Source organism: Carcharodon carcharias, chromosome 2 (genome assembly GCF_017639515.1).
Source record: "Carcharodon carcharias isolate sCarCar2 chromosome 2, sCarCar2.pri, whole genome shotgun sequence".
NCBI classification, from domain to species: Eukaryota; Metazoa; Chordata; class Chondrichthyes; order Lamniformes; family Lamnidae; genus Carcharodon; species Carcharodon carcharias.
The window spans coordinates 111603474-111621577 of record NC_054468.1 but is presented as its reverse complement, the minus strand read 5'-3'; the positions used below and the strand labels follow the sequence as shown (position 1 = coordinate 111621577).

The 18104-nt window shown below is 40.2% G+C and overlaps 1 protein-coding gene across 4 annotated transcripts in view; it reads right to left on the bottom strand.

The window, feature by feature from the left end:
• Window positions 1–10672: 10672 nt before the first annotated feature.
• LOC121290163 (shieldin complex subunit 1-like) overlaps window positions 10673–18104 on the bottom strand; it is a 99817-nt gene continuing 92385 nt past the window's right edge. For all 4 annotated transcript variants that reach the window (XM_041210424.1, XM_041210440.1, XM_041210415.1 and 1 more), the window contains exon 3: window positions 10673–11859. In XM_041210424.1, the coding sequence (XP_041066358.1) occupies window positions 11453–11859 (407 nt within the window). In that variant the 3' untranslated portion in view covers window positions 10673–11452. The remainder of the gene's footprint in view (window positions 11860–18104) is intronic.

The following is an 18104-nucleotide window of genomic DNA, read 5'->3' as shown; positions in this document are numbered from 1 at the left end:
CTCACTTCTGAATATTGATTATGCTCTTAATCGTGACTTGATTATGATGAGGTAAATAAATAGCTATAGATCCTCTTAACTTCTCATTATGATGGTAATGAGAGATCACAAATTTAAGATACTTACAAAACCAAATAATGGGGTGGTTAGGAAAAGGAATCTTTAAGCACCAGCTAATTAAAGCCTTTCCAGTTGTCTTTAGCTGAGCAAAGGGACTTGGGGAAGGGTCTTAAGGAAATTGACAGCTTGTTCCCTCAGAAGGAATACCTCACAACCTCTAAATAGTTTCCTGCACTATGCCTAACAAGTTTCATTTTATAACATATAAGTTGGGGATCATAAAAGATGATGAAATTGTCTTCCCCAGAGATTTGCCAAGTTACTTTTCCTAAAATGGATTCATTATTTTAAATTTGGAAGCAGACATTTGGAACATAATGATTTAGCCAGTTGTTAGCAGGACATGTTGTTTTATATCCCATAATTTATGAAAAAGTGTAAGATTCCTAGTGATCTCTTTAAATCCATTATAACAAATGAATAATGTGTGCAGAATCCTTTTGCCTTCAAAGCCTTTCTGCAGTCCTTTCCAAATAAGGCTATTTTAAGAGCAAAAAATGTTATATAAACATTCTTTAATTATTTATAACCTGGCTGGTACTTTAGGATAAAAATTTAATGTAAAATGAAAAATCCTTCATTTGGGATTCATTAAATATACAAAGCATCTAATTGGTGATGACTTTATTTTTGAAGGGGTTTATGTATCTGCCTCATGATGTAAGGGATATTTGGGGGTGGTGGGGTGGGGTTGGTAAAACAGTTGGAAAATATATTAAAATTAAATTGCAGTAAAGTTTTAAACATTAAAACACTGCCTTGATACTGTTAAATATCTAACATTGAGATTTTTTTGTTTCTTCTTCATCATGAATTTATTTGTTTCTTATCAAGAAACTCACAAACTGTGCCAACGAATTGAAAACCCCCAGAACAAAGATGAATGGAACAATTAGAGGGAACATTCAAAACTCAAATTTAATTTGATTTTCTTGACTACAACAATGATTAGGTCAGCACTTAATAGGGATAAACCATGTTCCAAGGTGATGATTTAAAACAAAACATTCATTTAATGTGAGTAACTTCAATACCTGTAGCTTTTGGGGTTTTTTTTAGTTTAGCTTTGTAATGTATTATAAATTTATGGGAAAAAGAGATTGAACATAGTTCTGACCATCAGCACCCTTTAGTAGATAAGCTTTATAGCAACTTTTTAAAAAAATATTTCATAGGATGTGGGCATCACAGGCAAAGCCAGCATTTGTTGCCCATTCCTAATTACCCTTGAACTGAGTAGATTGCTAGGCCAATTCAGACAACAGTTAAGAGTCAACCACATTGCTGTGGGTCTGGAGTCACATGTAGGCCAGACCAGGCAAGGATGGCAGATTATATTTCAACTCTTTCTTGCACTCGAACTCAAGTTCTGTCGAAGGGTCATGAGGACTCGAAACGTCAACTCTTTTCTTCTCCGCCGATGCTGCCAGACCTGCTGAGTTTTTCCAGGTAATTCTGTTTTTGTTAAGGATGGCAGATTTCCTTCCCTCAAGGGCATTAGTGAATTGGATGGGTTTTTACAACAATCAATGATAGTTTTAACCATCACAATTACTGACACTATCTTTCGATTCCAGATTTATTAATTAATTGAATTTAAATTTCACCAGTAGCTATGGTGGGATTTGAACCCTTGTCCCCAAAGCATTAGACTGGGCCTCTGGATTACTAGTCCAGCAACATCACCACTGCACCTGCAACTCTCCCACTTTACTTCTCCTTCACTACCAGTACTACACCATCAATAGATTGACCTACTTACTCTTTGAGGTATTGTTTAAGTCGACCACATTATGTAAAACAAACTTAAATCAACAGAACTCATGCCAAGTTAGAAGAGGATATGCATAATACCGTACAAACCTTACTAAATGTTACTTCTCCAGATATTTCAGTTAATCAGGCAATAGGAAAGCTTACCTGAATCTTCAACTGAAAAGTAATACTTTGCAGAAAGCAATAACCTTTTAAGGGAAAACACAATATACTATGGAAATCTGAAATAAAAACAAAAGTGTTGGAAACAGTTGGCAGGTCAGACTCTGTGGAGAGAGAAACAGAGTTAAAGGCCCTAATATTGACTGGGTTAAAATTTCCAAGCAGGAAGAAGTAGTTCAGGCTGGGCTACCTGGAAGTCTGAGTTTCCCGAATACTGGCATGCATAATTTTATTCACAGGTTCTCCACACGGAAGCCAGTCCGAATGACAGGCTTGGCTCTTTGTCGGGCAGATAATGTTTCAGGAGAGGCTGCAGCCCTGGAGTGGATAGGTTTCCTGCTGCTGGGGTAGAGTTTGAGAGGTGGGGATGGGTAAAGTGTAGCGTCCCTCCAATTTTAGGGGGTCAGAGAGAAAAATCTGGGGCAGAGATGGGGGTTTGGTGATAGCAGTTAGGGGGGCGGGGGGGCGGTGGGTGTCAGTGATTGTGGGGTATCAATGGTTGCGGGATGTGTCAGTGAACATGTGAGTGTCAGTGACCATGGGGAGTATCAGCAATCTTGAGTGTGTCAGTGGCCATTTGGGGGGGCGGGGGGGTGGGTGGCTGGTGTATCAGTGGCCGCGGGGTGTGTCAGTGATCACAGGGAGTGTCACTGATCACGGCTATTTCAGTGAACATGAGAGGGAGTCAATGATCATGGCGGTGTCAATGATTGAGGGAACACATTGGGTGGGGCCTCCATTCACAAAAGAGGGCCTGTGAAGGAAGCATCCCCCACCTCTGATGTCAGAGGCCTGAGCAGGCCACCCTGCCAGGCTACCGTCTATCCCTGACCTCCTCTGCAGGCTCCTGTGTAGCCGGGGAAGGAAGTGGCCCTTAAATGGCCAACTAAGGGCCTCAATTTGGGAAAGGTGGGCTGGTCACCCTAAGTTTGGCCTGCCACCCAGAAAATAGTATGGAGGTATTGCTATCAGTAATAATTGTGCAAACAACGGAGAGGCATAAATTGATTAGCAAGCTTGGAGATTCACCAGTGGTCATGAAATTGAAATGTTTTATAAATGCGGTTATCTTAAAGAGTGGTAAAGATGACAATGCCAAGCTTTCCCCCAAATTAATACGATCAAATGGGCATTCACAAAGTTAAAAGAGCTGAGCTGAGAAAAATGTCAGAGAGGTTTCAGTGATGCTTATTTGAAATTTATTTAAAACATTAAATCTGGGACCTTACTGGGATATGTGCATGAAGTGGGCGCAGCTCACTGATAGTGGAAGAGCAAAGGAAATTGAAATAAATTGGAATAAAAACAAAAAGTGTTGGGAAAACTCAGCAGGTCTGGCAGCATCTGTGGAGAGAGAAACAAAGTTAATGTTTTGAATCCAGTATGACTCTTCTTTAGAACAAGAGAACACGTTCTGAAGAAGAGTCACATTGGAGTTGAAGCGTTTACTGTTTCTCTCTCCACAGATGCTGCCAGGCCAGCTGAATTTTTTCAGCACTTTTAAAAGAAAAATTCAGATCTACAGCATCCCCTGTATTTTGCTTTTATTGAAAGAAATTGGCGCTGGCCTTCCACTTCCAATTGCTCCACTTATTCTGACCCTGACATGTGAGACTGGGAAATCAGCCCGTTAGGGAATATAAATCCTCAGGGAGAGAATTTTCTCCCCACTGGGGGAGGTGGGGGCGGGTGGTGGTGAGTGGGGTGGGTTGGGTGGGCACACAGTCGATCGCCACCTGTGATCAGCTGTGCACCGTCAATTAAGGCCTGCCCAGCATGACACACACCCGGAAGTGCTGAGTGCTCCCTGTGCGGGCGGGGTGGGGGGGAGGAGGATGAGTCGGGGCCTGTGCTCTTTCGCACATGTGTGTGAAAGAACGCAGAAATCTCCCTGAAGCTCAGAGCTGCCTCAGGGAGGTTAGTTTGATTTTTTAAAATTTTAATGAAGAAAAATAAAATTTTTAAGGCATGTCCCCTCATGTGACAGTGTCAAATGAGCTGGGACATGTCAATGAATTTTATTAAGTGTTTTTATTAAAGTTTAAAAACCTTCATGAAACCTCACCCCGCCCATGGATGAGGTTTCATGTTAAATGCGAAGGTTGCCTGGGCTCTTCGCCTGCCCGCCCCCCCCCGACTCCGGTGTGTGCCTGCCTAACTGAGGATTTGAATGATGTTCAGTAGCATCGGGACGCACGCCCGACATCACCGCGCATCATTTTACACGTCGGTGAGTGGGGCCTAGGAAAAAAGGAACTTTGCAAAATATATTAGCATTAGCAAAAGTTATTTTATGATAACAGACTTAATGTTTAGTGAATTGAACATTAATACAAAAGCAAAATATTGTAGATTCTGGAAATCTGAAATTAAAACATTAATACTAGAAATGTTCAGCAGGTTCTGATGAAAGGTCATTGACCTGAAATGCTAACTCTGTTTCTCTTCCCAAAGAGGCTGCCTCACCTGGTGAGTATTTCCAGCATTTTCTGTTTTTATGATTGTTGCTTGAGCTGTCACTCACACTGACATATACAAATGAGGCATTGGAATTACCTAAGGAACAGTGTCCTTAATTGGGAGCTGATGCAGGAATGCTTCATTCGATTGATTCCTAGGATTAAATGGTTGTCCCATTATGAGCAGTTAAGGAGAACAGTCCTATACAATGTGGAGTTTAGAGAAATGAGATATATAAGATTCTGACGGTGCTTGACAGGGTAGATGCTGAGAGGTTGTTTCACCTAGCTGCAGAGTCTCAAACGTGAGAGTACAGTCTCATCCTAGTGTAAATCATTTAAGAAAAAGAGGAATTTCTTCACTCAAAGGGGTTGTGATTTTTTGGAATTTGGAATTTTTGGAGGACTGTGGATGCTCAGTTATTGAGCATATTCAAGACAGAGATAGATTGATTTTTGGACTCTTGGGGGATCAAGGGATGGGAAAGTGGACTTGAAGTCAAATATCAGCCATAATCATATTGAACAGTGGAGCAGGCTTAAGAGGCTGTATGACCTACTCTTCCTATTTCTTATGTTCTTAAATTGTCTTAGCAAACAAGCAGGATCACACAATGTGTTAAAATAATAGACAAAGGGACTTTTGTGCGTATACTAAAATGTTTGCATGCTAATTCTGCATTTGAACTTGAATTTCATAATATATTAGTTTTACTAAAACCATGAATATATGCTTCAAGCTTTATTTACAAATAAATCCATGCTATTTAATATACCACAGGTGATCATTTGAGGAGGTCTTGTGGCTCGGTAGATAGCAACTTCCCTCTGAGTCACAACCTCTGGGGCAGGATCTTCTGGTCGGCGAGTGGGGGCAGGGCCTGCTCGCCGATGCGTAAAATAACGTGGGATGATGTCGGGCAGAACTCCTGATGTCACCCCGCATCATTTTCATTTTCAGGTTGGTGGGGGTGCAGCCGAGTCAGCTGTGCACCTGCCGACCTGTCAACGGCCTATTGAGGCCATTGAAAAAGTAATTAACGTCATTAATGGACCCGCCCATCCAACCTTAAGGTTGACGGGCAGGCTGGGAGCCCTGGCAGGCTTCAGAAAAAGCATGAAACCTCATCCACGGGCAGGATGAGGTATCATGAGGGTATTTAAATTTTTAATAAAGGTTTCAGTAAAAGTTATGGACATGTCCCAACTCATGTGACAGTGTCACATGAGGGGACATGTCAGGGAAATCTTTCTATCATTTGTAGAACAATTTTTAATTTGGAGCCGATCTCCCGGAGGCAGCACTTAGCCTCAGGGAGATGAGTGCGCTCTTTCGCACGCATGCGTGAAAGAGCACACTCTCGGCTGAGGGAGTCCCCCCACGCCCACACAGGGATTGCATAGTGGGCCTAATTGGTGCCCGCTCCTGCACTTCCCCCACAACGGGGGGGGGGGGGAAAGTTTTCCCCTGGGGTTGGGTCCCATTCCAGGGCTTCTTGGCCACAGTAGGAGCTTGCATGATGCAGCAAACAGGTTGATAATCAATCTGCTAATCCTTCCAAAACACCCCTGGCAGCTGGTTAGAGTTGGGGTGTTAATTAAAATATAATAAGTTTCATAATATTATTGTAATTTATTGTAAAGGTAGGTTAGTATTGGGGTTTGGATTAGTTTCTGTGTATAGGTGGGTACATGTGAGTTTTAATTGAATTGCAGACAGCTAATCTGGGTACTTTGATATATCAGAAGAGAAAGTAGGTTTGAAATGCTAAATACATAAACATGGTTGAAGTTTTTGAATGGGAGGTGTGAAGAACATTTGCACTTTTGGATAAACCCGAGTAGTGAATTTCAAAGATGGTAAGGTGTACACCTAGCCAATAGAGGTTAAGCCAAACAGTGTGTTTATTTTTCCCAAAGGTTGCGGAAAATATGTTTGCTATGAAAGATTTATATTATGGAAAAAGTAAAGTTGCAAAGACATATTGGAACAATGGGATTTACATTAAAAAGGGAGAAACATGTATAAAGGAAATGAAGTATGTGTAAGGAAGAAGGCATTCTAAGATCCAACGAGTGTGAAACGCCTCCAGCCTTTATGTACCAAGCTGCTGTCTCTAGGAACCGAAGCTAAGAGAATTTATTTCAAATATCACTGTACAGGGTATTGTGTGTTTACCTGGGTCTGTTGAAATCTATATTGTTTTACTGTTGCCTTAAAGGAGGTGTATTGGGAGATAGATTAATTAGGGGATTTTGGAGTTATCATAGCAGTAGTTTGTAGACCTATGTATGTGCTTAAAATCATTAATTTTATTATTAAATGTTTAATTTAGTTTTGCAAAAAAACTTCTAAGACTCAGTGGACTTATTACCACTGAATTCAAGGCACGCATTGCGAAATGAAAATAAAAATTGCAAAACAGTTGTGGCAGCTGTTTCAAGTTTCCTTCTGGAATTTGAGCAGCTCAGCATTTACCATCCTCAGTGCCATTGCAGTGAGTCGGTCAGCCAGGCTTGATGCAAAGTGGTGTCCCTCAAGCTAGAAACACTTCTCTCTCTCTCTTTCTAATAGAGAGAGATACCTACGGCCCCTGTGGACTATGGCTAATAAAGGAAGATGATCATCTGACCAAAAATAATTTTGATAAAGAAATTTACAGCTTCCAAACTTGTAGATCATTTTTCTTTCATAATCGGCACATCCTGATTATCAAAATGCTAATATTCCAATTATACCAAGACATTTCTAGTGGAAAATGTCTATGTTATAAAGAGAATCGTACAGATAAATTAACGTCAAACAGATCAGCTCCCCTGTGACTCAGTCTGTGCCTGATCTCATTTGATCAGTTGTCTCCAGAACACTGAAAAGTAAAAATTGAAATAAAGTATGTATTAAAAACCTAAATTTAAAAACCTAAATTTATGTTGTATTCATGGTTTGCTGCATGGAATCTAATGTAAAACAATTCCAACAGAACAACACAACATCTAGTGTGATTAGAAAAATAGAATGCTAATTTATACAATAGAGATGCAGCAGTGCTAATTGAATATTAGTTGGCTTCAAGAACATGAACTGGGATTAGGTGAGATTTTATGTCAGGAATATTCCTGTCTGTGTGTGGAACTGTTCATTTTCTCTTTAATGTGCCATCATGTTAATCATAGAATGCAATGAATGTTCAACACAATGCAACTGTTTCTAAATGTAAACCCAACAAGATAGTGTTCATTGCATTCTGTGCACATTACAAGGAAGCAATTAATCCAGCAATCGATTGACAACATAATGGCTGTAGTGCAGCAAGCTCCTTAGGCTCAATTCAAAACAAGCCCGATTAGATTCATCAGTGAGCTTTTGCCAAAGGTATATTTTTTCATATAATGACATGAAATACGTGAAATGAATTATTTACTAAATGCAGCATACTTCATGCAGTTGCGATGCCAGTGTTGTGACTGTCACAGTGAGATCAGCAATCAATTATTAATATGAATGTTTACATTGTGTTGGGATACTTCACATTTGTCAAAAGCCTTATGAGTAAGTTGAAATGAATTGTCAGATCATAACACTTCAGGTACAACTTATGACAAGACGTTATTACAAAAATCCACCCATTTTGTCTGCGGGTGAGTTATCAACATCTGTGGTCGCCACTTTAAACGGCTAAAAGTCACACCAGCTAGTTTCAATGGCCCCTTTACTTATATAATTCACTCAAACTGATAACCCTTCTTCCACCTGGTTGAAACAAGGATCAATAAAGAGATGCCAAAAGCAGTGAAAAAATTTACAGCCAAGCTATTTTTCCTTCTGTTCACAAACCAATTAAGTAATTAAAACAAAAAATGCAGAGAGAACTCAGCAGGTCTGACAGCATCTGTGGAGAGAAAGACAGAGTTAATGCTTCAAGTCCATATTGCTCTCAGAACTGCTGAGTTTTTCTAGCATTTTTTGTTTTTGTTTCAGATTTCCAGCATCTGCTGTATTTTGCCTTCACAGTAAAGTAACTACTTGCTTGCTATGAGAGCTTGCTATCCCTTGGCCATGATATGGCAGTGCATCACTTGCCTGTAACATTACTCTGATGAAAATGATATGCAGGCTCTTCAGGTGTTTCTCTTTTCCACTCCCAACAATAAAGAGCATGCCAAAACGTGCCCAGGATTGAAGTAGGAATCAATAAGCGTGATAATGTTAAAGCTAGGAGAAATAAAAGCTATCTGCTGTCTGTACCAGTGATCATGTGTGGCAGCATGACTGAGTGACTCTTTTTATAGGTTTCATGACTGGAATTTTACTGATGGGTCCCAAATGTAGGCTTGTGCCCAAGTGGGTGGGTGGTTGGACGGTGGTGTCAATTTTACTGGCAGCGGTCAATTAAGAGGCAGCCTCAAAAGGTGGGTAAGAAATCTTTTGGTGTACCTGGGCCAGGCAGGCAGGCCCTGGTGACTGGAGGGCTGAACTCTCCAGCAATGGCATTAGTGTCGCGGGGACGGCCATTGCTGCCGGGAACCCCCCAGTGGAACCATGGAGCCTCCAGGAAGGAAAACACCTCGCTCCTCCATCCCAGGGAGCCACTGGGAGGTCATCTTGATGTAAGTGGAGGTCTCCCCACATGGCGGAGGGGCATACTGATGTTGGTAAAGATAGCATTGTGGTAAAATGGTCGTCAATCAGCCAATTAATTGGCTGCCTGCCTCTGATCAGTGAGTGGCTGAGCCGGCTGCAGTACCCATCACTGGAAATACCTCGTGGTGGAGGGAACACATCGAGCTTCTTTTCCAAAGCCATTCTACCACCCTTCCCACCTCCCAGCCCATCTGCAATTGGCTGGTAAAATCCATCTCATGTATCAGCACATAAAGTCTTCAACTCATAATTTTTAAATTGTTGATGCATAACTTAAAACAAGTCTGTGAAAGAAAATTGAAACATGTTGCCATTAGTTGTGCAAGGCACTACTTGGAAAAGATATTACATATTACAACATTTTCTAACATCATCGATCTTGCCACCATTTTAACTCCTGGATTTTCAGCAGCGTCAAGGCAGGTCGGCAATTAATTGACACAGCATATTGGAGCTCCATATCTCTTCACTAGGAGTGGTAAGACATGCATCTGAAGCCATTTTTCCCTTGTGCTGAGCTTTAAATCATTGACTGTTCTATTAAGAAGAGGAGAGGCCAAAGGTATCCCCACAAGGAAGGAGGAAGAATTAAGTGATTCGTCAGCTGTGTTATTTTTGTACGTCTCGGATGGCTGGTTTAAATGCAGGGTCATGTTCCTTATGCCAACATGGAGGCAGCAAGGCAAAATTAACGCCAAAAATGTTTCCACTGAGTTAACTATAGCTCTCGAAGGCCATAATTCATGGAACAAAGATATGGGAAATGGGAATTTGGATCTGAGCCAGAATATTTTAGCTAATGAATGTCGGTTTAAAAATTCCAGTGAGCGATTACAATTATTATTGTGGTCAGGATATTTCTAGCATGTAATGTCTGCTAAGAACATACTCAGGAGAGAGTGCAATAGTCTGATTGACAGGCCTACTTTCAAATCACTGGACAGGTAAGGAGCCAGTTGTCTCATCCTTCCACTTCCTGTCAATAATCAGAGAAAACCAGGATAAGAGTCACAAGATTTTGAGTTCAATGGAAGTAAACATTGGGAGAGATGTAAAGCAAGTTGCCAATTTGCTATCACTCACTTTACACAATCGTACAAAATTGAAATCTATCCGAACATGTCTAGGTTAGCTTGTAATACCTTGGAAAGAGTATAATGTTTATAACTTTGCACAATGGGCTTTCACCACTAGGAAATGGGTTGTGTTCCACATTGCAGTGACAATGAAGTAATGTGGTGTAACAATGCCATCTACTGGCATGATGGGATATGATCCATGAGGGTCACATGCCAATAATCTCAGAATTAATAGGTTCAAAGCGAATCATCTGAATTTACTTAGGAACTGTCTTTGAGGTGCTTAAATAAGAACTGCTTGCAGTAGTTATTTGTTATTCAGTGTTGAGTTCTAACCTAGGTTAGAAATAAATGAGACCCCAATGGATATCCTATTTGCAAGTGCATAAACTTGTACTTTCTGTCAATATTAATAAAAGACAAGCTGATTTATCTCTGGCCTCTGAACCTTTATAATTTGTATAATCTACAAAGTTGATTGAACAGTGACAGAAAAAAAATGATTTTGTGACCAGCAGATAATATAACTTATCATAATTCTCTCTACCTTTCCCATAATTGAACCAATTCATGTGCATTTCTCAATATTCTGAGCACTGTATTTCATCCAAGATACAACAATAAATAAAACAATATTTGATTCCATTTTAAAATTATTTTTTCCTTTTCATAGCAACATCCTCCCAGTCCGTGTGTGTGATCAAGAAGCTGAGAGGCCATATACAGGTTTCTAGTTTGTTAAAAATCTTTTGTTGGATTAGACTTTCTCCTTCAGCTTGTTGAACTACCTAGTAGAGGATATTTTGCTTGAATTTATTGGAAATGTAAAAAAAAAAGCATTTTGAGGCACTGTATTTTCATAGCAATTTTATAGATATGATAAACTCAGAATTATGAATTCATTTGTTTTAAATATGATAGAACTCTTAGATAAAATCAATCCTATCTTTTAAAATATAAGCCTAGAAATAACTCTCAGCTATATTAAGGGTCAAACGCTTCTATACCATCCCTTTGATATTTTAATGTACGTACTCACCTGTTTATTTTAAATGGATTAAAGCCTGCATTAAACTAAAAAATCAGATGACTCTCATACAACTGCATTAAGCGTTCATTTACAATTCACACTGATAGTAATTTTAGGTCATAATTGTCACAAAATATAATTTTATATAAAATATTTTTAAAATGTTCTGTATCCTTGTATTTGCTCATTTTGAAATCTCCTGAAAAATGAAATTGACAACATCCTTTGAAAGTCCAGGCAAAGGGCTGAATTCTGCAGAATCGACAGCAGAATTGACAGAGGAGAAATGCCCACCCTTAATAGTCTCTTTTTTGAAAATGCTGGCACCATGCCTATTGAACAAAACCAGGGCCATTTGGAAGCTTCGCAGGAGATACTGGCCACCTCCTTTTTTCAGTTGTGAAATTTTTGAGGTCAGCAAATGTGCAATTTGTTCAGAGACAGGATTAGATGCCAGTAGTTTCCTTTGCTCTGCATCTTTAAAAAATTCTTCCATTGTCTGTGTAATGTTGATACGTCCGTGCTCATCATCATTGCTCGGATCCAACTCTGCAACCTCAATAGAGGAGATGCCATCTTCAGGGTTTGAATCTGATGAAGACATTATTAGTTAATATTTTTTGTTTTTGGTAGCTCACATTAACAACAATGAATAGTGGTATGAACAAGCAAAAGCTCATTTAACATTATAATTACCATTGTTATCAACTTTACATTTTCATTAATCATGTTAAAAGATATCAATTCAAAATAATTGTTCATATTCAATGAAGTATTGTGCCTAGTACAATGATGTCATATTATCAACCTTCATTCAGTACTTTTAAAACTGGACACAAACAAGCTATTAAAATGGATGCTGCAAATCATGTGACCTTTGGCATTTGAGCTACAGACAGTACCGAGTCTCAAACCAAAACTTAGTTAAATATCGGCATTCAAAGCCATCCGGGGAATTCACACATCTTTTTGTTCAAGGATGAACCAATACAAAAGGACTCTAGAATTTCCAGACTGCCTGTTTCTCTGCTTCATGACGGACAAACGGGAAGGTTGAAACTCAATTTGAGGCCAGCAGAAGTGAATGCACACTATCAACCTTCCATTGTATCATGATGGTTTTCCCCATCCAACCTAAACTGGGTGAATATTAAAGATGTTAAACCACAACACAGGATGATGGAATCAACATAAACACTATCTCTTTATTGGAAAATGACTTGAACTTGTATACATGATGAGGGAGCCTTGTTGTTGTCTGCTTTTTAAAATCAGCTAGGAGCTGTGTGCAGGCAATCTCACCAAAGCCATCGAACTAACAGTTCAACTAATCTGTGACCCAGACTCAAAATAAGCTGCAAGTACCTGGTTCAATTTAAAGTTCAGCTGAGAACCGACTTCTTTGAAATTCGACTGCAAGAAGCCTCAAAGTCTGCTGAGAATCCCTCACTTTACAAGACCCTCACTTCAACTTTAAAGCATAGAAACTATCTAAAAAATACAGGCCTGCCACTGGGAGACCAGAGATCGTAACTCAGAGTCTAAGATAATAGTAACCTGGAAAAGTACATTATCTTTATCTATATATAATCTTTGTGTGTGTGAATGTGTGCATGGGAGGCTGTACAACTTTGTGTTTATTCAAGGTAAGTGTGTGGAAATAAAGAACCTTATTCTTTTTAATTCACAAAAGCTTGCTGCTGATTGATCATTTAAGTGGGATACATACTCCAAGCATAAGAAAAGACACACCTTCACACAAAACATACTGATCATAGACAGTAAGAGAACACATACGAAGCTGTCTGTGACAGGAGCTTTACAGATTGACTTTATCATTGGGATATAACTGTATTGTGCAGCACTCTATGATAGATGCTAAGAGCAAATGTCGTTTAAGGACTCCGGCCAAATCTGAATAGATTGTCCAGCATGTTTTACTCATTCATTCTTTTATCCAAAAAGTTCTGAAATCCTGAAGTGACTTGATCCCAAGCATTCCAGACTGCAGAGGTTACAGTGTTTATTGTTCCTAAGGCGTGGTGCCCAGAACTGTTCACAGTACTTCAGTTGTGGTCTAACCAGATCTGAAACATGACTTCAAACTCAGAGTATTGATTACCACGTACCCTTGGAATTCAGACCAACACACTGAAAATTGAAATTTTAATAGAAGTAATATTATTTACCATCATCTTTGGATTTTACTCTTCAAATTCTGAGTAGTTGCAACTTTATAGCCTGATGTAGACAGCAGCTGGATGTTAGTCAATTGATAAGTTAAGTCACATAGAACCACTTGTAAAGACTGGGCTGAATCTTCCAGTCGGCATGCGGGTGAAGGCCTGATACGCCGACACATAAAATGACGTGCAATGGTGTCGGGTGTTGTCATCTCGATATTTCGTTCGGTGGGCGCGTGCCGGAGTCGGCTGCACACCCAATGAAATGTCAATGGCCTATTAAGAAAGTAATTAAACTATTTGAGAACAGTGCACATCCAATCTTAAGATTGGCGGGCAGTTGAAAAGATCAAGTGGCCTTCACATTTTTCAGGAAACCTCGTCCACGGGTGGGATGAGGTTTCCTGAAGTTTTTATAAAATAAAAAAATAATTTTTCCCAACTTCACAAACGTGTCCCAAATCATGTGACACTGTCACATGAGGGGACATGTTTAAATACATTTTTACATCATTTATTAAAATGTTTTATTCTCCATTCAATTTCCCCCAGGCAGCTCCGTGCCTCAGGGAGATTGCTGCGCTCTTACGCGCACATGCCCATGACTCTCCCTCCTCCCCCAGCCCGCAGAGGTAGTGCTGACCGGCTGCACGTTATGCTGGGCGGGCCTTAATTGGTCTGCCCGCATAAAATGGCGGCACGCAGCTGGTTGCAGGCGGCGATCGGCTCTGCGCCCACACCCACTTGCTCCTGCCCACCATAGGAAAAATTCTCCCCATATGGTACGAAAATGCTTTCGGTGAATATGCTGAAAACTTAAATGAAGGTTAATCCACTTTCACTGCAGATTTGGGTTTCAATTTCTTAAAATATTCTTGATCAGATGGGGGCATCCACCCCCATGCCATCCCATGCTTCCTCTGATCCCCATACCACATCCTACCACTTCCATGCCCCCCATGTACCCTCCCTAACCAGTCAACCAATATACACTACATACAGTCCTCAGTAGCCATGCAATAGCATTCAAAATTATTTTTAAAACACTGGAAAAAATTAAACCTCTAACATTCTAATAAAACCCTGATTCAAACACACCATCATTGATACTAGAAAGAAAAAAAGCACTCTAGTGCAAAAAAAGGAAACCCTTTAAGTGCCTGCTACGTATATACACAAACACAAAAAAAAATCATCAAAGGTATATTTGGTCAATACAGTTCCTTAGAAGTTTTAGTTGTCTTAGATTAATAGGCCGTCTGCTGACATTAACAGCATCTGAAATCCAGCTAAGTATTCATAATGGCTCTAGCTTCATTACAAAAACTTCCAGCTACATTGCCTGAAACTGACAGAACAGAATGGTGTCCTGCTTCCATTTCAAAGCAGAGTGCCTAACAATCAATGGAGGGGAGCAGGTGCAGAAATTTTTTTCAACTTTCAAAAGCAGGGCTTTTTAATAGCCAGAGCTTTTGGTTGATTTAAATCATATCACAAAACATGACAGCAGAGGCCGGCAGGACTTTTTTTTTTACATTTTTATTACATTATGGCAATTTCTCCAATGGAAAATGTGTTGTAAGGCATGACAACACTTCATAATAGTGGTCAACGTAAGGGTCAAATTACCTTTGTAGATCAGATTCCTATGATGAATCACTGCATTAAAAACACATCTACTTTACAATACAACATCTAATAGTGACATTTGAAGGCGTTAATACATTTTACACTCATTCTTCAGAATGTTCCCGACTCCTCAGCAGACGTCCCTCCATGGTCATGAACTCTCCAAGAAAGTGTGTTTTTTTAGGGATTCCAAAACCTGCATCAGCATACAAAAATAGTGCATAGCTGAAATGCAATTTCCCTGTATCCTCACAATGGAGACCCTGACCTCGGAAGAGGTGCAAGTGCATTTTGCACCGACGTCCATCCCAACCCGCCAAAAGGTCAAATGAAAATGTTGTGGGGTTGGTAAGGAAGGGGAAAATTGTTATTCCAGCAAAAGAAATCTAAGTTCAACGTTTCCCAACCCGATTTGCATTTCCATTGGGGATAAAATTCTGGCCCTTAAACTAAACAAAGGCAACTACAAGGATATGAAAACAGAGTTGACTGAAGTGGAATGGGAAAATAGGTTAAAAGGTAAGGTGGCAGAGAAGCAGTGGCAGAGATTTAAAGAGATATTTCATAACTCTCAACAAATATATATTCCATTGAGAAAGAAAGACTCTAAGAGAAGGATGCATCGTTTGTGGCTAACTAAAGGAGTTAAGGATAGTTGAAAGAAAAGATGTACAATGCTGTAGAGAGTAGTGGTAGGCCAGAAGGTTGGGAAAATTTTAGAAACCAGCAAAAGATGACTGAAAAAAGGAAGAAATTGAAGTATGAGGGAAAACTAGCAAGAAATATAAAAACAGACAGTAAAAGCTTCTACAAGTATATAAAAAGGAAAAAAGTAGCTAAAGTGAGCATTAGTCCTTTCGAGGATGAGACTGGTGAACTAATAACGGGAAACAAGAAAATGGCAGATTTTGAACAAGTATTTTGTGTCTGTATTCATAGTAGGAGACACAAAAAAGCATCCCAAGAATAATAGAACAGCAGGGGGCATAAGGGAGGGAGGAATGTAAAATAATCGCAATCACTAGAGAAAAAGTACTAGAAAAAATGGGACTAAAGGCTAACAAGTTCCCTGGACCTGATGGCTTGAAGCCGAGAATCTTAAAAGAAGTGGCTGCAGAGATAGTGGATGTGTGGTTTGTCATCTTTCAAAATTCCCTAAATTCTGGAAAGGTCCCAGCAGATTGGAAAACTGCAAATCTAATACTTTAAGAAAGGATGGAGACAGAAAGCAGGAAACTATACACTGGTTAGCTTAACATCTACAATTGGGAAAATGTTAGAATCCATTACTAAGGAGGTTGTAGCAGGACATTTAGAAAAAACATAAATACAAACAGGCAGCGGACAACATGGTTTTGTGAAAGGGAAATTGTGCTGACATATTTATTAGAGGTCTTTGAGGATGTAACAAGCAGGGTAGATAATGGAGTACCAGTGGATGTAGTGTATTTGGATTTCCAAAAGGCATTCAATAAGATGCCATATAAAAGGCTACTGCACAACATAAGAGCTCATGGTGTTGGGGGTGATATATTAGCATGTACAGAGGATTGGTAAACTAACAGGAAGTAGAAGCCTGGATTTTTAGCGAGTCGGGGTGACTAGGGAGCCTTTTAAAAATGACAGGTGGGTCCCAGTTCCAGGATTCCCATTAACATTCCTGGGCTGCCTAATTTTTGGGAACGCCTTTAAAGGGTGCCGGCTGGTTCCTATTAAAAGCCTGCACCTGACAATCCTGATCTGGCTGGCTCCATTTCGGAGGTAGGTGTGTCCTACGCTTCAGCAATTTTCATGGAGTTGGGCCAAGTTTTTAAAGTGTCATGCTTCACGGCCCCTAAGAGGAATCATGAATCCTAGTGTGCATGAGGGGACCTTTTAAAAGATAAGTTCAAAAGCTCACCTTCATGCCGCCTATGCCAGATTAAGCCCTCCACCCAGCCCCTACAACCCCTATGCCCCCAATGCCAAGCTCTGTCCTTCCACTCACCCCGTATGTCCCCTTATGCCCCCACGCCAAACTCTGTCTTTTCACCCATGCTGTATGTCCTCTCATTCCCCCTTAGCCAAGCTTTGCCCTGCCACCTCCTCCATGTCCTCTCAGTCCGCCTATGCTAACTGTGCCCTTCCAACAATCAAACAATGTTTTCTCTGGGGCACGGGTGTTCTTGTATTAGCTGCCTAGGCTCTCATTATATATGCTTGGCTGACAGCCCAGACAGCTATTAGAATACTAGAACAGTCACTCCCCAGAAGAAACATTGTTTGTCTGACAGCTTAGGCTCCCTGATCTCTGTGGTCAACTTCACAATGTTTGGTAGCACTGAATTTGAGTATTGCTGAAAAAAAAATTTTGTCGAAGCTTTTCGTCTTACACTCATCAGGACAATCACATGAATACCAAGATCAGCAGAAGCAACAATTTATACTGAATGAGAAGATTGGTCGGCATGTGGACTCTGATTGGCAGAGGTGTTGTTGTGGAGAATGCTCCAGTTAATGGTGACTGATAGTTAAATGCCAAGTATCGTTTGAAATTTAAACCAGGTAGCTTGACTCTGATTTGTCAAGGCATTGCCCTGAGGAATGAACCAATGAATGGCTATCACTTATTTTGCTTAGCTGAAACAGGTGCAATGTATATGTTCCTTCTGTCTGCAAAGAGCAGGTTCGCTTGTATTCATGTATGTAGCTTCCAGTAAACGCAAATGTGGCGCACTGCAAACCCGACTGACAATCCTAAATTGATTGTCTGTGTAGTTTTTAGCACACTGAGGATAATTTAGCAAATGCTGTCCAATCGTGAATCACATCTGATGTTGGACGCTGTGTTTTGAGTTTTGCAAGCAAGGGCTGGTTGAGTATGGTCTGTACCTTGCCCGTTGCGAACAGCGGAAGGGACGTGCTGCTTGATATGGTCCACCAGTCTTTGGGACGTACAGCCTACATACCTAGCATCACACTAGCACTGAAATTCATATATTGCGTTACTCATTTGTGTGATAGGCAGAATGTATTTTTGGCTTG